The following is a 22,082-nucleotide window of genomic DNA, read 5'->3' as shown; positions in this document are numbered from 1 at the left end:
AAGAATCGTAATTTTTTGTTTGAGCTCCAGTGCAAAATTTCTAGTAAATTTTGTGTCAAAATCCAATCAGTATGTCGAGCTCTAATACGTTCGAGGACCAGGGTTCTGCTGTACAGTACAGTACTGTATGTGCTTATTACCATTGCCTTGTTTTCCATGTAATGTTTAACATTCATATTTCAGTTAAGTGTAAAGGGTGAATTCTGTGGCCATACAGCATTAGGTATCTTGCTTTTCAAAATATAGTTCCAGATTTTTAGGGACATTTGCATAGCTACCACGAAACTTGGACGAGGTGTTTTATTTATTTTATTTTTTAAGATTTTTCCCAGTTGGATACCTTATAGGATATGGAAATATGTATGAATTTACTTATTCTCAGGTGGATGGCATTCAGAAGCAACTCTTGAATGTAGATGGTGTTTTGGCAGTTCATGAATTCCATGTTTGGCAATTGGCAGGGGAGAGAATTATTGCTTCTGCTCATATCAGGTACAGTATAAAGTACCTACTGTTTCATTAAGGTCCCAACAAAATTACTCGTTTACTATGGTACATTTGTTTTTATATACATATTATACAGTGGACCCCCGCTTATTCACACGGTTCGGCAATCGCAGATTCAGTTGTTTGTTGATTTTTCTGTGGTGCATTTTTTCAGTAAATTGCGGACAGTTCGGTAATTCGCAGACTTTCTCATTGAAAAAAATTATCTGATTATGTACTGTATTTTCATGTTAATTTTGTGACTAAATACACTTTTTTTATCTTAAAAATGTATTTATTAACAAAATTAACATTAAAATTGCCAGTTTTAAGTAATTTTAGAGGGGTATTTGGTGTTCCAGCTACTAAAATACACAGTTATAAGAAATTTTAGAGGGGTTGTGGTATAAAATTTCTGCAAATACAGGGGTGTCCACTGTACAGTTTCACTATTTACTTATAGTAGAAGCAAAACTGAAAAAAAAACCATATCATAAAGTAATTCTTTATACTGTAAAGAAATAAGATAAAGGTATTAATAGACTTGAATTTTTCAAATTTGCACTTATGTTGTTACATACAGCAAGAAGCACATTCAGTATTACCATTGCTATACCATATCTAATTGTCTTGAAAAACTTAGTTTGTTGACCAACTCCATGTTTTTTGTGATTTCCAGGTGTCGCAACCTCAAGGACTATATGGTTCTAGCAGAGAAGATCAAGAAAATGTTTCATGAAGAAGGAATACACTCAACAACTATTCAGCCAGAATTTGTTGAGTTTGAGGACGACAATCTTTCAGCTTCCATTGAATCAGCAGAGGATTGCATTCTAGATTGCCCATCCAATGATAAGGATGGATGTGCGGCCCAGACATGCTGTGGGGTCTCCAAACAGGTAAAAAGTGCTTCTAACCCATCGCTTAGGGGGACTGCCAACAGCGACCAAGTTCTATCTCATGGGAAGAGTTTGCAGTTAGCTGTCCCGTCAGCCAGCCTTCATGACGTGTCCAAGAAATCTGCTTCTCCTGCATGTTGCTACCCTCATTGGATCCCCCCTAATGCTTCTAAGGATAAAGAAAATGCTTCCACTCGTTTCTCCTCTGCTCTAACTGCAGATGATCATATTTGTATATCCCAAATTTCTGCCAGTAACAGATGCCTTGGACAAAATCATTTGCTCAAGAATAATATTAATAGTCATCATTTAGAGGTTCCTTCTATTACTTGCTCTAGTAATAATCAAGAGGATCTTGATCACAGATTAGAGTCATCTCATTCATGTAGTAGTGAACAAAAAGGAAATGTAGAATCAAATACAGGTGATACATCACAAAAAGGTTATGATAACATGGTAGCCATAAACTTAGAAAACGTGGAAACGGATCAGTCGTCATCCAGCGCGCGTTATTAATTCAGTGTAGGTTATAAGAATTTTCCTTGAAATGGATTTGTATAATTCTTAAAGGAAATAATAGTTATCTAATCTTTAAACAGTTTATACATTTATACATTTACAGTCAGGAATAATTTTTGCTGTAACCTCAAAGTTCAACAAATGTCAAGTTATTGTATATAGATTATCATGTTTAGGTGTTTTTGTAAGTTTTAATCTTGATGTGGTTGATAGTTGAATAGTTTATTCCATATACAGTTTGTGTATTGCAGAAAGGTAATATGGTGTGGATGACTGATTTCTAACAAGTTTAGATAATTTTCTATTTAGATAATTTTCTACGTAATTCACAAAAACAAGTAAGTTTTACTCAGGAGTGCTTCTCCTCAACCGTTTTTATTGTTTTATTGATCATGTTGTTGATACTGTATATTGTTAAAAACTAATTTTCTTTCATGTGTTTGATGAAATTTTAAACCCTTTATTAGTTGTTCAGCTCTGAAGATAAGTCTTCATTTATTCCTTTAGAATTTTTAGTTTCATTGCTGAGTCCTCACAAAATGATTTCCCCGAAGAGACCAAATTAGCCATTTGACATTTGTTTCCATGTGGTAATGCAGTCTGTGACTGGAAGAAAACGACCAGCTACTTAAAAAATTTCCAACAATGTTTTTGTTATCTTTTTAAAATCCAGTTTCAATATTTAGTGTTGAGATTTCAACCTGTATTTTTTAGGGAATTCATAAATATTCTGCGTAGGCATTATAGTATGTGATATATTGCTAAGTTAAGGAGAGATTACTTCTTAGTATATTCTAGGTTGGATATGTGATTTTAGTTTATGATTCTCATATAGAATAATGTAAATCTGTCCCATAGGTATTTAGTATTAATGATTTTGAGTACTTTGGCTTTCATTTTTTATTTCCCCATCCTTCGTTTGATGAAGTAAACATTCTGCTGTTGATTATACGCATTCCAAGCAGTTTAGAACGCACTAGATGCTGTCAGGTACTATGATTTTATTTTTCATCATTTTCAGTACTGTTGCTTGCTGTTTGTAACCTTCTCCTCTCATTGTAGTTTTGAACTTCACAATTTTTATTCTGATACTTCTTTGACTTTTAAGCTATTTTCTTCAGTAAAGTACTTTGTTCAAGATATATCTGTGAAGTTCATCAAAAACCCTTTTGATGTTGCTGACTTTGATGTTTCCCTTGTTTTACTTGCTTTTTCCCCTGATGCTAAAATGCCTTTCATTGTTGTTCTTCATTAAATCTCCCCTTTTTTAATGTCTTTGGAGTAATGCTTTCCATTTCTCTGCCCCTTTAATATTTCTTTTTAATAATACCGTCTCTAGTGAACTTTCTGCGGGTTAATGGTGGTTTTCCTTTTTATTCTGTCTTCTACTTTTAAACTCAAGTTTTTTGTTATACATAAATAAAAAGTTGTAATAGAATCAAGATTTATTTTCATCAGTTTTGGTCCAGTATTTGGTCAGGCAGTGAACTAATCTCAGTCAGTCAGTTGATTAGTTTATGTGAGCTCTTCTCATGTATAGTTTATCATTTGATATCAGTTTGCATAAATGATATAGATTATGGTATCCTCATTCTTCCAATGAGTACAAAGCTCCCACATTTTTGTTTTCTTGAAATTTTTATAGAAACATAGAATGATCTGTGGTTAGAATCTTCTCATGAAATAGATGCACCATACAGTATTTTTATAACGAGTATTTTGAGATCTTGAAAGTGCGTGTTTACCGCTAGTCATAACTGCCACTATTCTGCTAATTCAATACTTTTTGAACTTTAATATCTTTATTATTAAGTTGCTTTGTTTAGAGTCTCATTATCTCAATACAGTATATGTATAATGTACTGTGTTTATTGCAATTAGGTCTATATTCTGTTACTGGCTGAAAAGTGGAAATACAGGTACATCTGTGGAATAGGAATGGATGTTTCTGTGTGTTTAACTCCCTATTTCCCAGTTTCTTTATTTTGTTATTATTTTTTTTATTGTTTTCGTTATCTTTTTCAGTTGAATATTGTATTACTACCAAATACTCTGCTGGTATTTTCATGTGGAGTGTTTTGTAGTTGTACAGTGTTGTAGTTACTGTTAGTTTGTTTATTTTTATTTCATTAGCATGTATTGTCCTTTTCATGTTGTAATTTGTTATGGTAATTCAGTTTTTATCCCAGTAATGAAAATATTTTATCAGTTTCATAAATATTTATTTTATACTGTATGTAGTTTGTATATATTAGCTACTTCATTTTTAATTTGTACAGTATTATATAAAGTAGAGTGGCTTTTTATTTTATAAAGTTTTGATTTTGTGCTCATTTTGTGTAGCATTTAGTGATAAGATAAGGCAGCTGGGTATTGTTCCATTTTTTCTCCCCCTTTTTTAAAAATAATTTCCTTAATTTGTTCAATTTAATCTGGAATTTTTAAACTTTTTGTGCAGGGTGTTGAGTAGATCACACATAGAATGCTTCTCTATTGCTTTATTTTTATATGAAAAGAGTTTCACTTATGGATTTTAAGCTAATGGTGGTGTATCATGGCATCTCTGTACACAAAGTTTTCTAGTTAAAGCCATTTTGCATGTACAGTATTAGTCACTGATAATTCCTATTTGAAATTGGTTCAGTTTGTAATTAACAATTGTTTGTTGGCAGTAACATTTCCTATGCTACTTTTTTGTGAATATACTGGGCAAGTAATTTTTAGAAAGGAAATAGTTTAAAATGGACAACTTAGAGAAAATAGTGCAAAGTTGATCATAGTCTGGTAAATTCATCCATAAGGTAATTTGGTATATGATTCCGAGTACATAATGTTGCTGATGTCATACTTCTGGTGTGAAGCTATATTGCTAGATGGTTCATGGTCACAATTTATTTACAATAGTATAATGTTCTTGCCAGTACTAAATCAGATGGCACCACTTGTTGAAGGTTACGAATGAGGCAACTTTTTCTTATAAAGTAGGAAAGGGCAAGTTTATAGCAACTTGGATGTTTATTGGTTGGTGTAAGGATTTGTAAGTGTTCTCGATCTTTCCAAAATCTTGCAATATCTCTTCACTGTCTTCAGATTCCTATGCAGATAGTGGAAGGGCATTTTCTTTTTGTTTTCTTCTCGCACTTAGTGACGTTTTTCTTATTTTCGAATTCTAGAATATGTGAAAACATTTTGGGAACTTTAGAGACATTTTGAAATTGTCAGTTTATAATTGTTAATATTTCCTTCAGATCTCTTCCTATATTTCAAGTTAACTTCCAGTGGATCCAAAAAGACCTTGGTCTTATTATTCCAAAATAAGTCAAATTCCAGTGGATGCAAAAAGACTGTGTTCTTATTATTTTGAAATAAGTAAAAATACTCTGTGAATTTTAAGGCTGGTCAAGAACCTGCAATTTTTGTAAAATTAAAATTCTATATATGAAAATTATAATAAATGATACTATATCAAATGACTCTTGGTTAGTTATATCAAAAGAAGTGCAATTATTCAAACTTCCCAGGACACAGGAATGGCTGTAAAAACTTGAAAAAGCAATAAGTGTAAGAGTTTGGAGGGGTCCTCACTCTGCCCCAAATTTAGGTAGATGGAACACTAGGTTAATTTATGGAAGGTTATATGGTAATTACCAATGCCAGTCTTTCTTATGTGTTCATCTGTATTATTTTATTTGAATTCCTTCCTGGAAGTTCAGCAGCTTTATAGTTTGCTGAGAAATGTCCAAATGTTTAGGAGAGGCATAGATGTTTTTCTATCATTCTTTTGCATTTCCTGGTTTGATGTTTACAGCCATAGTTACAATACCATGTTGGCAAAGAATAGTCTATTAAACACACAGCAAACACCCCAGAGGCAGTTGTGTATTTAGGTGACATTCAGGTTTTAAGTGTGTAATTTATGGATTGCATAATATAGGAATTCATTATTTACTAATGCATTGATAGTCTTAAGGACTATTCTCTAGAACATTACAAATTGCAGTACAGTATTTTCATATATTGGCATTAAAAAGAGAAATACGTATAGTGAATTGAAACAAGGGAAGTAATGATATAGATGATATATAATATTTTATTTAGGTCAGATCACTAGTCAGCACTTTTAAGACCTTCATTGAATTCAGCTTGATATCATCATGGCAAGGAATTCTGAAGTCACTAAGAAGGCAACTTCTTTGTAATCTCAGCCTCAAAGTTCCAACTATTCTCCCTCAATAATATTTTACATTACAAATTATAAACCAAAAATGTTATACATTGCTTGGAAGAACCACAAGTAGAGTGTTTGGACAACAACTGCTCTAATGCACAACTACATTCTTTTGTTTTTTTATAAGCCTTATCATCGCAGATGCATATGTAATGTCATCTACATAAAAGTAAATGGGGGGAATTTTATTGCAAAAGAAATTTATGATATCAATGTAATTTACTGTACAGTAGAACCCTGGACCTCAACAGTAATCCGTTCCAGAAGTAGTGTTGAGATGCAATTCTATCGAAATCTGAATAAATACTTTCCATAAGAAATAACTGAAAATCGGTTAATCTGTTCTTGACCACCAGTTATTAACCTGAATTTGCCATTTTATACAAAACATTACGCTTAAATTACAATTAAATAAGTTCAGAGTTAAATACCATTTCATATTAGACATCTTTTTTTTATGTTTAAATGTATGCTCTATAAAAAAAACTGATCAACGTTTATGCGACCATATTACTGATGGTTGACCAAGCGCCATAGGCTAAGGCTAGGTATAGTATAAACTGTACTAGGTAGGCACAAAACTTGTTGCTAATAATATAATATTGAAAAACAAGCCTAATTGCTACAGTAAATTAATAAAATATTAAAAAGATGCTAAATCAATCACACAAATGCCTTCTTCATACGTTTTAATAATCTCCATCTTAAGTTCAGCTATGGTTTTTCCCATTTTCCTCTAATGATTGTCTGCAATGGCTGTCTTGGGACCTATGATTGAATCAAAATACAATACAGAAAGCCACAAAAACTAGGAAATATTCCTGTGCAAATGTGTACACGCTCAAAACAATAACAGCAGAGTGAGCCAACTAGCAGTGACTGACTGAAACACTTTTGTTTACAAAATGAAGTTGGTTCATCAGGTCGGATTCTGGGTTTTAGTTGAGCTCTGATGCAAAATTTACTCGGAATTTCGTGTTGAAATCTAATTATGTCAAGTTTTGACACATTCAAGGGTTGGAGTTCTACTGTTCATTATTAAGGTATATTATTGATTTTTTTTCTCGCTGGCAAAAAAAGAAACTCATGAAACCATATTAATGTAGTTAAAACATTATTAAAGTATGGGGAAAGTCCATACTTTATATCTTCTATTGTCATTGTTCTACATTATTATCTATGATGAATGTAAAGGAAAAGTGAGCACACCAGTTTCCATAAGGCAACTATATTTCTCATAAAAGTTTTCTAGTGTAAATGTTAGATTGATCTCCAGCTGGATTTTTAAACAATATTTTCAGAAGGAAATGCAAACTTATCTCATAAAATCTCTTAATCTTAGAGGAAAAGGCTGTCATTTTACTTCACAGTGACAATACATTTAGTTGTATGAAAATCAGTAGCATTAGTTGTAGGCTATAAGACTTTCAAAGTCAGATGTATGTGGAAAAACCACACTAATGTAGGATGCAGACTTGCAAAAATTATTAGATAGGTAGTGATTTTTTCTAGCTTTTTAAGGTTTTGGATTGAGTGAAGACACTATAAGTTCTCTTGCTGAAATAAAATTTTCTGATAAAAGCTGAGCCTCACATAAGATATACATACAAATTTGCTTGTACGTATTTGAAACTGGGGTACAGTAATTTTTTCCCTCCAAAACTGGTTGTGACATAACAACAGTTATATGCTCTAGACATGTGGTAATATCCCACAAAAATAGTACTTTTCATATTTAGTGCATACAAAATTTAATATGAAATGCCATTCAGCTTTATGTATCAAAATTTTTTATGACAAACTTCTGGAAAAGTGAAAGAAAAGGAAAGCAGAAAGTGCAAAAATTAGATCAGGATGTCATGGCTAATGTAATCAACAGCAGATGAAGAACAGGACAGTCTGTGACTGTTATCAATAACATAGCAAAGATTGTTTAGAAGCAAGGATAATTACATATATATTGCTTCTGCATATATTAATTTTTCACTGCTGTGAGACACTTTCTAATTAGATGCAGTAATTATGATTCTGTATTAAAGAATGCTAGCAATACTTGGTATTATACCCAGCAACTTATTTGGTCTGAGGTTGAACCTTTCTAAGTGAATCGAAAGGGTGCCTGCCAGAGAAAGTTTGTTATGATTATTTTGTTATGCAAAAGGTAAATTAAACTTATTTAAGCTGGTATATATAGTATTCCATTTTACCGATGTTAAATGGTGCTTTAGTGACAATATCAGATCGTTTTCAATGCCATGTGTTTTTCTCTGGTCTGGTGCTGGTATGTCTTGTTGGTCATTGATTTTGGGAATTTTAGTTCTCAGATATGGTATTATTATTCTTTGTACCTTGGGAATAGGAGAAAACTTTTTTGTTTTATAGGTTGAAACTGTATTTCAGTATTAAATAAGTATCGTTGGTAAGCTGTGACAAGTATTTTTGCACTAGGATGACCTTTTTCAATATAGAAATTGATTATAATAAATTAATACATTTATGTGTAATGGAAATTTGGAGATTCACATGAAAAACATTCTTAAAAGAATGTAAGATTATTTTTTAGAGAAGAATGTAGTGGAAAGATAATTTACTCAAAATCACTGGTATCTTCTCTGAAAAGTGTAAGGAATACTTCTCTAATACTTAATAGAACCTTAATAAGATTTTAAAAAATTTGTATTAGCCACTTGAATGTAATAATATCCAATGATGGAGTGCAGTCTTGCAGATGACAATCAAAATAGAGGAATTTCATGAGTCATCGTTAAATTCATGAAACATCCCATAACATCGTAACCCATTATGTAAAGAGAAAACTACAACAAAGACAGTTATATGTTTCTAGAAAGGAGACTCTTACTAAATGAATGTAAGAGTTGAGTGGGAAACATGATTAACTGTACATACATATCTTTTTTCTTGGTATTACAGTAAATATATTTTCAGACAGCAAGTTTTGTGCAATATATGTAGAAAAACTTCTTTTGTTGCACTTTGGCGGCATAGTATTTGGTAACTGTTCTGTGTTTATTTATTTACTATAGCTTTCATGCTATTTGATACATTATGCCTTGAAGATTATGATGTCAGAATAAACACCCTCTTACTGGTTGTTTGTGAGATTCACAGGAAATTTTTCTGTATGAGAAATAACTGTTGGATCAATGTTTAGTTATAGAAGTTGGACAACAATTAGAAAGAGATCAAAGGTAAAAGGAAGAAAGCAATGCACCTGGAGACAAAGGGTTACTGGACAAACTTTGGTACCATCTAGTGTGCCAGGCAAGGCTCTCTGTAAGTTGCAACCCATAACATGGATCATAATCAATAGCTATTAACAAGAAACATGGGTTAATATCTTTAGTTAGGTAAAAAAAAATGGTAGCTTTAGCTTTGAAGTTATTGAATGAGCATCATATGCTTTATAAGAATAATTGTTTCACGGGTAAATCTTTTTTTATTAGGTTTATCAGTGCTTCTACTTTCTGCTATAACATTATCTTAACCCCCACAGTCCAGGTATCATATATATATATGATCACATATAGCTTCGGGGCAATGTCCGGGTATCATTCATATACAATCAATATTTGGCGCCACACAGGTCAAATTAATTTTGTGGGGAAAATGTTCCTAGTTCCATAAATCGCAATTGGCAACTCTTCAGATCACTGTATAAGAGTCCAAGTGAGCTGAGAGGCCTTCAGTCATAGGGAATGTTGGAAAGCCAATATATTCATAAAGAACTGAGTACGACATGAATTTTGGAAAGTTTTTCTTGTAGGTGGTCTGGTTTTTTCAAGTAAACTCAAATGCTTGATCTCATTTTTGTTGTGCTGAGCTTGTCTGTGGCAACGTTTTGATTTTTTGTACTTTGGTTAGGTTTGATGAATCTCTTTCAGGGTGAAATAACCTGTTACTTACTATGAATCTGTAAGGCTTAGTTTGCGGAATTTTGGATTATCCCAAGGACTTGTATATTTATATAGTATGAGGAATGGATTTAGAGAAACTTTTTCATAATATAGCACTCATAGCTTTTGGGGAAATCAGAAAAATTATACTAGAGATATTGGTAATAATTGTAAAATTCTTTATAACAATTAAGGGGCTTTGTCTTTTTTGTTGTAATGTTTATAGTAGTACTACTAGCATATTATGTGGTGTTGCATACAGTACTGTTATCCCTTGTAGAAATTATATAAACAGGTAACTCATATAGATTTTATTTTTATTTTATAACACAGCATGAAATAATGCTGCAATTAACAGCATGCCTACTAATAATCGTATAATTTACTTTAAGGTTTGGCTTTAGATATAATGTATGTAAATACTGTACTGTTTTGACATGTAAAACTCCTAGCAGTAATCCGTTATAAATTCTCTTCTTTTATTATTTTGGATTCTTTTGGGGTTATGGTTTTCAACATATTGTTGATATATTTTTTTTATTTATTGAGATAAGGAAGTGTTTTTTTTTTACATTTGCTACTACATAGCAGACGGCAGGCACAAACATCTTGGCTGACGTCTAGCTGTGGGCATCCTGTCATTTGAAGTAAGCAACGAGTTTGGAAAAGTGTTATCATGTTTTACTTGTTTCCTTTTTATTCATTTTAACCTTTTCTATTGTTTCACTTTGTTTTCCTTATACAGTATGTATACAGTATTATCTTTTTATTTTTTTAATTTGATGTTTGCTTTGTACTAAATGCATGTACTATTGTATTTTACTGCTGCTTGTGTTATCATTTTATACACTGTGCTAAGTGTGCTTTTTATTGATGCTTATATTTTTAACATCATATTTCTTTTATTTAGGCAGTGAATGTGGTGTCTTTTATGGCTGTACTGGCATTAGACTTAAATTATAACATAAAAGAGCACAGCTACTGTAAGATTGAATGTGAGATAAAAGTGCTGAGAGTGGGATACAAACAAGAAGCTGTTTTTGCTCTTGAGAAATGTTTAAAATGTTGTGTATCCATTGGCTTGAAGTTTTACCAAACTTCAGTTGATAGTGATACACCAGTCCTGGTTCTTATATGTTTGGGCAAGTAGAGTACATGTATGTGTAAAGATACTTACAACCATACAAGAAAAAGCCAGCAAGGCAGCATGTTGCGTCCTACAAGTTGTGTTAGGCATTTACTCGTGTATGCCTAACTCCTTGAAATTTCAGGTCTTCAAGTCGATCCCATTTTCTTTTTTTAGGGGAGGTTGAGGAGAATATCTGTCTTATCACCAGATATATCAAGATATTCTGATAGAGATATGGAATGGTCAGGTCTAATTATGGATTCTTGTAAGTACTTTTCATGAGAGGTGTGTGGCTTAATTTCAGCTCAGTGCATTATCAAAACAAGATTACGAAAGCACATGAGGTTGAAAAATACCCTTGTGCATTACTCTGCATACTTATTCACTTTGAACCATTGGCTTCACTGGCTTCTCATTGAATGCAGATTAATTTTAAGTCTAGTTTTGCATTTCGGAGTGATTAAACTTTACTTATTTATTGTAGAATTATCTTGATTTGCATACCATTTTATCACCATCATCATTATAATATCATTTCAATTGTGGTTCTTGTTGTTGCTGTTGTTTATTTTTGAAAGGTAAGTTTTTTAAGAATATTGCTTTATTAAGTGGTATAAATTCATAGAAACTCTTGGTTACGTTACGTAGATTCAGATTTTCATAGCAAGTTTCAATCAACTCCAATTGACATACTTTTCTTGATTTGATTTTGGGAAACAACTTGGTATCAGAAGTCCTAACTTTATACTTTTTCAGGTTTAGTATGAGTATGTCATTCTTATTGAGATCAAATTAAATTGATATCAAGAAAGGAGATTGCGTTTGAGTTGATATGGTTTGATAGAATTGCCAATGGCCATATAGTTTAGACTTACTCTCTTCTGTTTTTTGAGAGATTATCAGGAGACTATAATTATAGTATATTACAGTAATAGTTTACCAGTGTTATGAAAAAATTACTTCCTTTTTACTTACTTTTAACAAATGGGATGTAAGATTGATTTTGGGCATAAGTAGTTGCTGGTGAATCTCTCATTTTTTAAGTATTATTTGAAAGCAACTAGCTTTCAGACTTTTTGATTTTAAGTAATCCTCTAAAATAAAACCTTGTAATCTATTCGTATGTAAATCTCGTGATTTAATGAGAAAAATACCTACGTTAAAGTTGAAAATAATAGCAGTATACGTAATTGAATTTTAGTCAGAGAGCTGAAGGCATGTACGTAATTCTACATTACTGTGCTTTATGTTACGTTATGCTTACCAAGAATATTGTTTGTTAGGCATCTCTTTATCTGGTACAGTATTCAGTTTTGGTGTTGCAACACAAAGGAAACCCTTGTAATATGCTCAGTAAATTTCAGAGAAGAATAATTCAAGTATTTCATGATGAAAAAATTTCATTTGCAGTCAGAGAATTATTCAGGGAACTATAGTAACCTCAGCTACATATTTTAGGTAAATGCCAGATAAGTTTTTTTTGTCATAATTTTGAAAGCTGTTTTTGATAGTAATTAAGAGTAGAATCCTACTGCTTAAGTAAAACTGTGTTATACACATCACAGTATAGTGCTTGAATTTATAATTATGTCCGTGTTCATAAGTCTGTGAGAACAGAAAATTTTGGAGTATTTTAGCATACTCTTAAAACTGCAAAGTTTCAGTACTTCAATGGAAATTATAGGTGACATTTTTGATAAGTTGTTAGGTACTTTGTGTGAAATATTACCCATTTGTGTGAAGTATGGGGTTTGTTATCGATTTTGTAGCGTAAATATATAGATGGAAGTGTAATATGAAATCCATTTCATATTTTACACTGAGAGGTTGAAACTTTTTTGACAGGTCTTTGTGTATTCAGGAAACCAAGTACTAGTCTCAAGTTTGCGTTTTTGTGATATTGTTTATGATTTTATAACTGTAATATATATATTCACATCTGTGACATTTTTTCCACATAGATTCTTTAGTTTTTATTTATAGTCTAAGTGTCTGTGATTTAAAAATATGCAAACATTAGAAAGTATAATCTTCCATAACTGACTGCTCTTCCCCATTCAATATTACTAGTGTAATTCTGAGACTTAGAAGAAAATATTTTGTGTGATCATTTAAGACCATTAGGAAAATAGGACTGGAAAAGAAACTTCCAATTTTACATTGGAAAAGACTCTGTTGTGAACCACTGATTGTCAGTTTTGTAGTTTGTCATTTTTCTTAGTGCGATAGCTTAGCAGTTAATATTACATCATTTCAGTTTAGTTGCATATTGAATAGCAATGATTGGTGGTAAAATTCAAGCAAGACAGCCTAGAAAGAAAATGGGTTGAAGTAATATTAGAAATCACACTAAAGTTTCAGTTGTTTAGATTAAAAACCTCAAAATTAATATCCTTGCAATTTCAGTATTGTATAAGACATGAAGAATTGTTAGACATACCTATGTTTTCAGACTTCTGTCACAATACATTTCTGTAACCACAAAGGCTACAAGTTATTATGTGAGCCATATCATTTATTGGAACATTTACTTCATAATCATTCTCTTTTTTCTCATTGCAAATATACTCACACATCATATTTCAAACTTATACATATTATGTGTTGCTTTCTTTGAAATGATACATATTATATGTTGCTTTCTCTGAAATGATACATATTATATGTTGCTTTCTTTGAAATGATTGTTGATGAAATCACCTAGGCTAGGTAATATGATGTCCATCTACAAAAATTTAGTCCATATGACTTTTGCAAACTTTAATTCTGCCAGAATTGACTCCAGAGATATTAAATTGACACAAGGAAATGTAAATACTCTACCAACTGGAGAAGACAGCTAGGGAAGCAAAGATATTAAATTGACACAAGGAAATGTAAGTGCTCTACCAACTGAAGTGAGTTAGACAGCAAAGGAAGTAAAAATAGATGAAAAATTATATGAGGAATGGTCATCATTGCAACACCAAATGTTTTAGCAAGCGGTTGAGCAAAGATAGACATGTAAACATGAAAAGTATACCACAAAAAGAGAAAATGAAAAAAAAAATCTAATAAAAAGGGTTGTGGAACAATGGAGGCAGTATTCAGAAAAAGCTGGATGTGCAATATAAATATGACAGAGGGACCTAAAGAAAATGTGAGATAACAACTGGTGAAACTCCATGACAAGCAAATGGGTCAATTATGAGCGGAACAAAATATTGTAAAATATTTTGAAAAAATATGGTAAGTAGAGGTGGAACATGCAGAGTGAGAAAGAATATATTACAACTACAGTATACAAAGGAGAAACAGATGTGATTCCCTGTAAATAAAGGAATAAGGTTGCCTAAGCATAAAATGAAAGTACATATTAGAGGAAAGGCCGAGAAAAATGTTTGGAATCAGTATGTGTCAGTTTGGCATTTAATTAGCAAATTCAACAGCAGTAGCAGTCTTTATAGCAAGGCAAGTACAGAAGTACTGTGTAAAAAGGAAGAGGCTATTCCATACATCTGGGACTCTTGAGAAGGAATTTGACAGTACTTAGCCAAATAGTTGTAAAGGCATTTAGAATACAGAAGGAGGCAACAACTCAGTAAGCTCATGATGTTACTACATCATGACAAAATCTAAAATGAAGACAGTGGCAGGTATATATCATAAGATTTGGAGATAAACATTGGCGTCTGCTTTATTGTTTGTAGCAGTACTTATAATGAAATGCAGAAAGTGGCCCTGGGAGAAGCTGTAGGAAGAAATCCCTGTGCTACCAGAGTAAGTGTGTTGGGCAGCAGTGTCTAAGAGATAAAAGATCACATCAAAACGGAAATGGGAACTAAAAGTCATTGTAAACAAAACTGAGCTTATGATGACCAGCAAGTTAGCAGATGAGAAAAATACATTTGGGAAAGTAAATGTGGATGCTACCAGAGAGGTTCTAGTATGAATTCGGTTGCGTGTATTTAATATAACAGATGGTGTCACAAGAAATACTCAGGATTACAAAATATAGATGGACTATGCAATTTATAGTGCCTCAGGTGTATAATAAGAGAAAATAATGAAAAGAAGGAGGTGGAGAACCATTTTTGATTATAAGAGAGACATCGAAAGAGGAGGAATATTTCTGTCTTGGGAACAAAATGGATTTTGAAGCTTGTAATAAGAGGTCAGTAACAAAAGAAGAGCAACAGCTTGTATGAACTGGAAAGAGGTTGCTAAGCTACAGCGAAATAAGGGTAGCTCATCTTTAAAAACAGTGGAATAATAGTGCACTACTCTACATAGCAGAAGCAGGATGACTAGCAAGGAAAATCTAAAGTTTGAATTGACAAGAAAACGCTAAGTGTGTTGGAAGGATTGTAGTACTTGGAAATCATATTAGAAATGATAAAATTGCCAGAAATATGTTAAGAAGACATAAAATTCGACCTCAAAGATTGTATTGGTTAACTAAGTGATGAAAAGAGGAGAGGCACTATTGATCCAAAAGGAAGTAGATAAGAAATAGCAAAAACCTGTATGAAGGCCAAGAAAATCGTGAAGAAGGGTAGCAGATAAAACTGGAATCAGATGGAAATTCAGACAGAAAGTACATGTGACAAAAGATTAGATAAAACTCATTTTATGTCTAATCTCATAAAGGGACTACTGCCTGATCTAAAAGTGCTCTAATGATGGAGATGATGAAGAGGAGAAATGCTAAGTGTTACTTATTCAGTGCCTTATAGCAAACCAGGGTTAATAATACTTGATCACTAAGACAGTTCATTTTGTTTGCATTTTGCAAATATTGAATCAGAATTTCATTTCCATGGATATTTTTTTCCCTCCAATTTTGCTACTCTTTTCTTCTACTGCAATATACTATATCAATCATAGTATGTTTTGGCACTCTGTCTTTGGCTTCTTATCCCTTTTGTATGGATAAGTTTGTTCTTGCTTCTTGCTTCATAACTGGCTCCAGTAACAAAGCATACCCCACATACCCTCTGTTTGTATAGCATACAGTTTTGTTTATATGTACTGTACTGGTGATTAAGTTTTTTTATTGCTTGTTGTACAGTGACATGGTGTTCATTGTGTTTTTTTATGTATTAGCCTTTTATTTAGCAAGTACTGTTAAAGTCGTATGCTGATGTAGGCCCCCTACCAATTTTCCTTTACCATGGTTCAGAAGACCTCCCTGAATTTCTGGCCAGATATTTGAACTGCTTATATCTACCCTGTATTTATGTTTGTTTGGGAGTCAACAGGGTGCCAGTGAGATTAAAGATTCAACCTTGTCTGTGACAAATGATGGAAATACAATTCTTCGGAAAAAAGAAGTTGAAGACAGAGGATTCTTTTGCAGTGTATGCCTATGCCATCAGTCGGGTTTCTTCTTTCAGCTCTTACTTTTTCCTTTGGCTAGTCATTATAATCAGGTGCCAGTGACTAATGGTTTTTTTTTATGTGTTAGGAGGAGTTCTCTCATCTCATCTTAGACCCTCCTAATTATCAGAGCATTATAGTACCATCATCTTTGTTTCATACAAACGATTCAGTTGGAATGAATTGACTAACAATTATTCTGCGTAAGGAAGGCTCTTCAGGTTGTCACTCTTATTCTTAATGTAAGCTAAGGGATCTCAACCACTAGATATGACAGCTATCTACTAAACTTTTCATCTCTTCTTTTGTATGTTGTTCTTATATTTCCCATCTAGCTGTCACAGAAGACTCTTTGAGGAGATGGTGGCATTGGAGTAGAGACTCCTTGTTAATGTTTAATGCCTCTTCTGCATCATACTATTTGTTGTCCATTTCAGAATACTTTGAAAGAAAGAGATACCACTTTCTGTTTTCTGACTTACCATGCCAAAGAATTAAAACTCACTGACAGAATTTGCTAGTGTCAGAAAGATGGTTGTTCAAGCAGATGTGTAATGTTTCTATTGCAACTCCTCTCCGCTGGTCAGAGAAAGGTTCTGTGTGCTCTGCTCAGAGACTGGCCAGGGCCCAGATGGAGTGCAGTCTTGTGTCTGGCTCCAGTTAGTCACATCTCCAGGTCAAGCTTCTGAAAATCTACATTTGTAAGAGCAAAAACAGATCTGGTCGTGTCCCAATTTCCTTAGACTTCAATAATTCCAAAAACATCTTATGTTGTGTAAATCCTCTCACTGCACAAGAAGTTTAACCAAACTTCAGTAGCAGAGCCAGGTACGTGGACAGCCCTCCAGTGGATTATTTGGATGTGGAAAAAATCACTGATTCATTGTATGCCTAACTACATGGGTGTATAAACTCCCACAACCATATGTGGATGTGTTCTTAAGATTAGCAGCAACCTTATTCCAAATATTAATGCACAGTACAGAACAGAATCCTTTGGCCTCAAGAATGTGTAAAGAGAATTGTCAAGTAGAAGACTAACCTCCAGCCTAGTAAGGAAAACTATGTATGTACTATTGATGAAACTTTCAACCTACTTTAGTGTATGATGGAACCTCATATTAACCAAGAACCAATCAGCATGAATGAGTGAGAGTTTGTACTAGATTCAGTAACTGAAAAATTGTGGTTCCTTTTAGAACCCTATCCTAGATCTTATGGGCTTGGCAAAATATGGAACTAGGATATATCCTAGATCTTATGGAGTTGGCAAAATATGGAACTAGGTTATAATTTTCTTGCCTTCTTCAAATTATTGTCACTTTCATCAGGGGTTACAGGGGTTGTGTCAAAGGCAGCAAGAAAAGTACAGATATTAGTTATTATTGCTTGTCTGTAAAGGTACAGCCTCAAAATTGTTCTTTTCTTGAAGTCTGTAAAATGCTAAGTTGTGAAGAGTGATGTAGTTAGCGTGAATTGTCTGAATGGTCTTTAGCTACATATTACTATAGTTATTATGATTGAAACCACCCACAAATCTCCTAGGAGTACTGCTGAAACCACCTTCATCAGAATACCTCTTGTTTATGCATGCATTTATGAAAAATATATTGAAGAATATTTATTTTCTTATATAAGAAAGTATTAAAACGAGAAAGATGTCCTCCGAAGAACATTGGAAGGGAATAGAAATTTATTTTATAGATTTGTAAATTTCTCTGGATTTTGTTTTGGGTAGAATTTTATTTTTTTCTCTGTTACTAGTAATATAAGAATAATTCAACCATAAAATAGTTTTTGACACAGGGAAAACCTATTTTTGGTAGCCACTGTGAATCCTCAAAGGCGTTACACTCTCATGGTCCCCCCATGGCTCCATAAGACAGACCAACCAATTACAAAGAACTCTCTTATAGTTGGTCTCGGCCAGAATAGTGCTTCTTGGTACAGTGATAGAGTATAAAGGACTCAGGAAAAGAGAGCTCTGTCTCCTGTCCTATGACGACTGCTAGGCATCCTCATTACACGCCAGGTCTGTGCAAAATTAATGTTCACCCCAGTCCCATCCGCAATGGCTTAGCTCCTAATAAATAAATCCCAACAACCAAGATTAACTTTTGGTCCAAGGTTTAGTCACTGGTTATTAACTATTTTCTCCATTTTGGATACCCATAGGGTTTGGCAATAAAGAACAGGATACACATGAACCAATATAGTAGTATATATATATTATTGTTGTGGTTTGAAGGTGAGTTACCTAATTATGTTGGGTCACCTTTTGGATGTCATGTGACTTAGGAAAAGTCTTCTTAAAGATGGTTACTAAAATTATGCTTGTCCTATGTTTTTGCTAAGGCATAAGAAAAATAGGACCATCTGGGATACTCACCATGACATCTAGGTAAGCCTTAAGTGCTTGAACCGGACATAATATTTTATATGAAAAACTAAGATCCTTATATCAGATAAGGGAATTTTCTCTTTAAAAAGTCCTCATTCTTGGCCAGAAATGGTAGGCTAGGAGACATCAGCAAATGACAACTAGATGTAGTGAGTGGTGAAATGTTCTTGTGTGAAATGTTCTTGTCTGAGAGAGCCCAGTATGCTAATCCAAGGTCCTGATGCCAAAGCAGTCAAGAAGAATGCTTTTTGCATCATAAGGGTTGTAGTTGTGTTTGGCCCATGAATTGAGGGGATGACAGGAGTTTAAGAACCTTATTCAGGGACCAGGTAATGGGGAAACTTTCCAGGGGCTGAATTATTGCAGTATAAAAGACTGAAGAATGGAATTAACAATTACTATATTATTAGAATAAATTCGAAACCATGAGGCAAGGGTTCTGTCATTGCTGCCTAGTATGTACTGATTGTTGAAATAGCAAGGCGCTTGACCTCAAAAGATAATAAAACGTAAAACAGTTTTAATAGAATTCTACTGGGCTTTCAGTGTGGAAGTAATCTAACCACATTTCCCATATGGACTACTATGTTGTATCGATGAAATCTGTAGTTTTTTTTACTAAGTAGCTAGCAATGTTAGGCAAATAATCTTCACAGTAGACTAGATTTAAAATTCCACATGAAAGTCTTGGCTCAGGACTAAGGAAGCGTAAATGTCCTCTTGGATAGAACAGCAGACACAAGTGGAATCTATTCTTTTGTCTATTGTGGAAGAAATAAGGAACCAGTGACTGGCTGATTCAGAGCAGTTCCATTGAAAGCTAGTAAAATTTTCAAAGCTTTCAAAACCTGGGACAATGAGTGAATAAGGTACATCATCTTCCATTGGATCCAGTCTTATAGGAATGTATCTTTTCCTATTGACTGAATGTCTAAGTTCAGAGACACACTGGACATTGATGGTTCTTGCATGTGGCAAACTGGGCCTCTTCCAGATTTGGTTCTCACATGTGGCAAACCGGTCCACTTCCAGATTGTGGAAACATGTTAGCAATTACTGACTTGAGAGGAGCTCAGCACCCAGGAATGTTATGACTGTTCCCCAGAACAGGTGACCATCTTCCCCCTAACTGACAATCCTCTTAATAGCCTCCTCGACCTGTCAAGGAAGCATCCGAATGTATTATCACACATATGAACTGTGAAGTCAGGTCACCCTTTTAACCAGACACCCCTTTCAGGTCCACAGACAGAGTATCCTCCCACTTTCAGATAAAGTCGATCACAAAGTCTTTTCCTGGCATGTGAGAGCCAGACCCAAAATGTAACAGGCCCAGACTCATTCCAGTTGTTGTCTGGAAAAGCTGGGCTATGCAAGGGAGCTTCTAGGTCTTTCCTTATTTTGGTTTGAGTGCTGCTGACTGCAAAGAGTAGCCCAACAAAATCCCAGCCTCAGAAAAAGTCTGCTGGATGTAGGGTGAGACTTGTTCCTATTAAGAAACCTTTTGACTAGAGTCTTTTGGCTACCACTCTTAGGTTTCATCGGTACTCTTCTTTGGTGCCCGATTAGCCAATCATCTAGGTAGGCCACTAGTTAAAATCCTTCATTCCTGAGCTACTGTAAAATAGTTACAGTGTATATATAAAAATTTATGTAAATAATATGTTTGTTCAAATTTGACAGGTCAAGGATCACCCTTTGTTCGGAGGAATGCTTCTAGGGGTTGCTGAAGAGTGATAGCAAATAAAGCCAACTTTCTCTGTGGCTTCCTTTTTAAAAGAAATCTGGTTTTTGGAAAAAACTACTTTGGAGGAAGGGGGAGAAGGAGACCATCTCCACCCTAGCCCGTTGAGAATTATACCGTGTCTTCCAAGGGAAGAACTTCCCCAGCATGTAATGCTGTTGAAGACAATGGCAACCATGGTGGTACATATTATGGGGCTCCACCTCTTCTTTCCTTGCAATACACAGTCTAGAAATTAATTTTCTTTCCCATGGTAAGAGTGTCTTGTTTGCTTTGAAATGGGTGCTGATGTTATTGTTGGAGGAGTCCTTTAGTAAAGACTGGAGTCTTGTACGGCTTTGATTCACACCAAACTTTCTTAGGCTAAGGAAGAGGAAACTCTCAAGAGTATTGTTTTGCAGATTCCTATTTTTCAAGAATACTCTACTCATACAGTATTGTGCTGTCAGGCTCATTTAATGAGTTTTGTGACAATATTCATCAAAAAGGGTCCCAACAGATAGGGTAAGAGAAACCAATAGAAGAGAGGTTGCATTGGGGAGCAGAATGTTGTCTGCTATTCATGATTCCTAAGAGGAATTCAGGTCTGTCCTCAATATGGTGTGTTATGCAAAAATTTCTCATCCTTTAAACTGAAGGAATGACAGACTGCGCAGAAAGTCTTAGAGTGCTCCTAATAGGGCCTTCATAGGTGTTTTGGCTACTACAGCGAACATTGTTCTGGAAGACACAGGAAGCTCTAATAGTTGGAACCTAGCATACAATTAAGCCATGGCTGTCCTGAGATTTTTCTCGTAGGCGTCCCAAATTGCTGGGTAGCATGTCCAAAGGGAGCTTTTTCCTCTCACAAGGGAGGACAGATGCTGATTCTTTTGAAGCAATATCAGATATGTACTGGGATGGTGGAGACAAATGGCTTTATTTCTGTCATAAACTCTCATTTTCCAGTTGTCACAAAATTGTTTAATTCTGCCTTCATATGATTGGACTGTTTAAAAAATGAAGAAACAGAAGCTTGAAATCTCCCATAGAGGTTATTGGTTCTGTAAAATTGATGTACTATATGTATTTTTCATGAAACTGGAGAAAGGTTGCTTCTGTGGCTTTTGTTAATATGGTTACTTCTACATATTTGGCTTTTGTTGCTGTACGTGCTATATTAGGCAGAATAACCGCCTACTGGCTTTTGTTGCTATACTATATTAGGCAGAATAATCACCTCTTTCAATGGTTTCTGAATTCCTGTCGAAGGAGGGCCAAGTGCCATTCCGTCTGAGAAAGGCCGGTCCATTTTGAAAGTCTATGTGGCCACTCTATTCTGAAAGTCTATGTGCTCAACCTCCATAAGTTTTTCTCTCGTTAATGAGGTATTTTCCATCTGGTGAAAGACTACACATCGAGGTG

The 22,082-nt window shown here is 34.0% G+C and overlaps 1 protein-coding gene across 9 annotated transcripts in view; it reads left to right on the top strand.

The window, feature by feature from the left end:
• LOC135221778 (proton-coupled zinc antiporter SLC30A1-like) overlaps positions 1-22,082 on the top strand; it is a 335,667-nt gene that overhangs the window by 253,388 nt on the left and 60,197 nt on the right. For 6 of the 9 annotated variants that reach the window (XM_064259616.1, XM_064259617.1, XM_064259619.1 and 3 more), the window contains 2 exons: positions 383-492; positions 1,166-7,215. In XM_064259616.1, the coding sequence (XP_064115686.1) occupies positions 383-492; positions 1,166-1,901 (846 nt within the window). In that variant the 3' untranslated portion in view covers positions 1,902-7,215. Of the gene's footprint in view, positions 1-382; positions 493-1,165; positions 7,216-10,634; positions 10,694-11,349; positions 11,441-22,082 lie in introns of those variants that run through there. The other 3 variants (XM_064259624.1, XM_064259623.1, XM_064259622.1) reach the window with 3 other exon arrangements.

The sequence above is a fragment of the Macrobrachium nipponense genome, chromosome 3, assembly GCF_015104395.2.
Source record: "Macrobrachium nipponense isolate FS-2020 chromosome 3, ASM1510439v2, whole genome shotgun sequence".
NCBI lineage: Eukaryota > Metazoa > Arthropoda > Malacostraca > Decapoda > Palaemonidae > Macrobrachium > Macrobrachium nipponense.
This window is presented reverse-complemented; position numbering and strand designations above follow the sequence as displayed.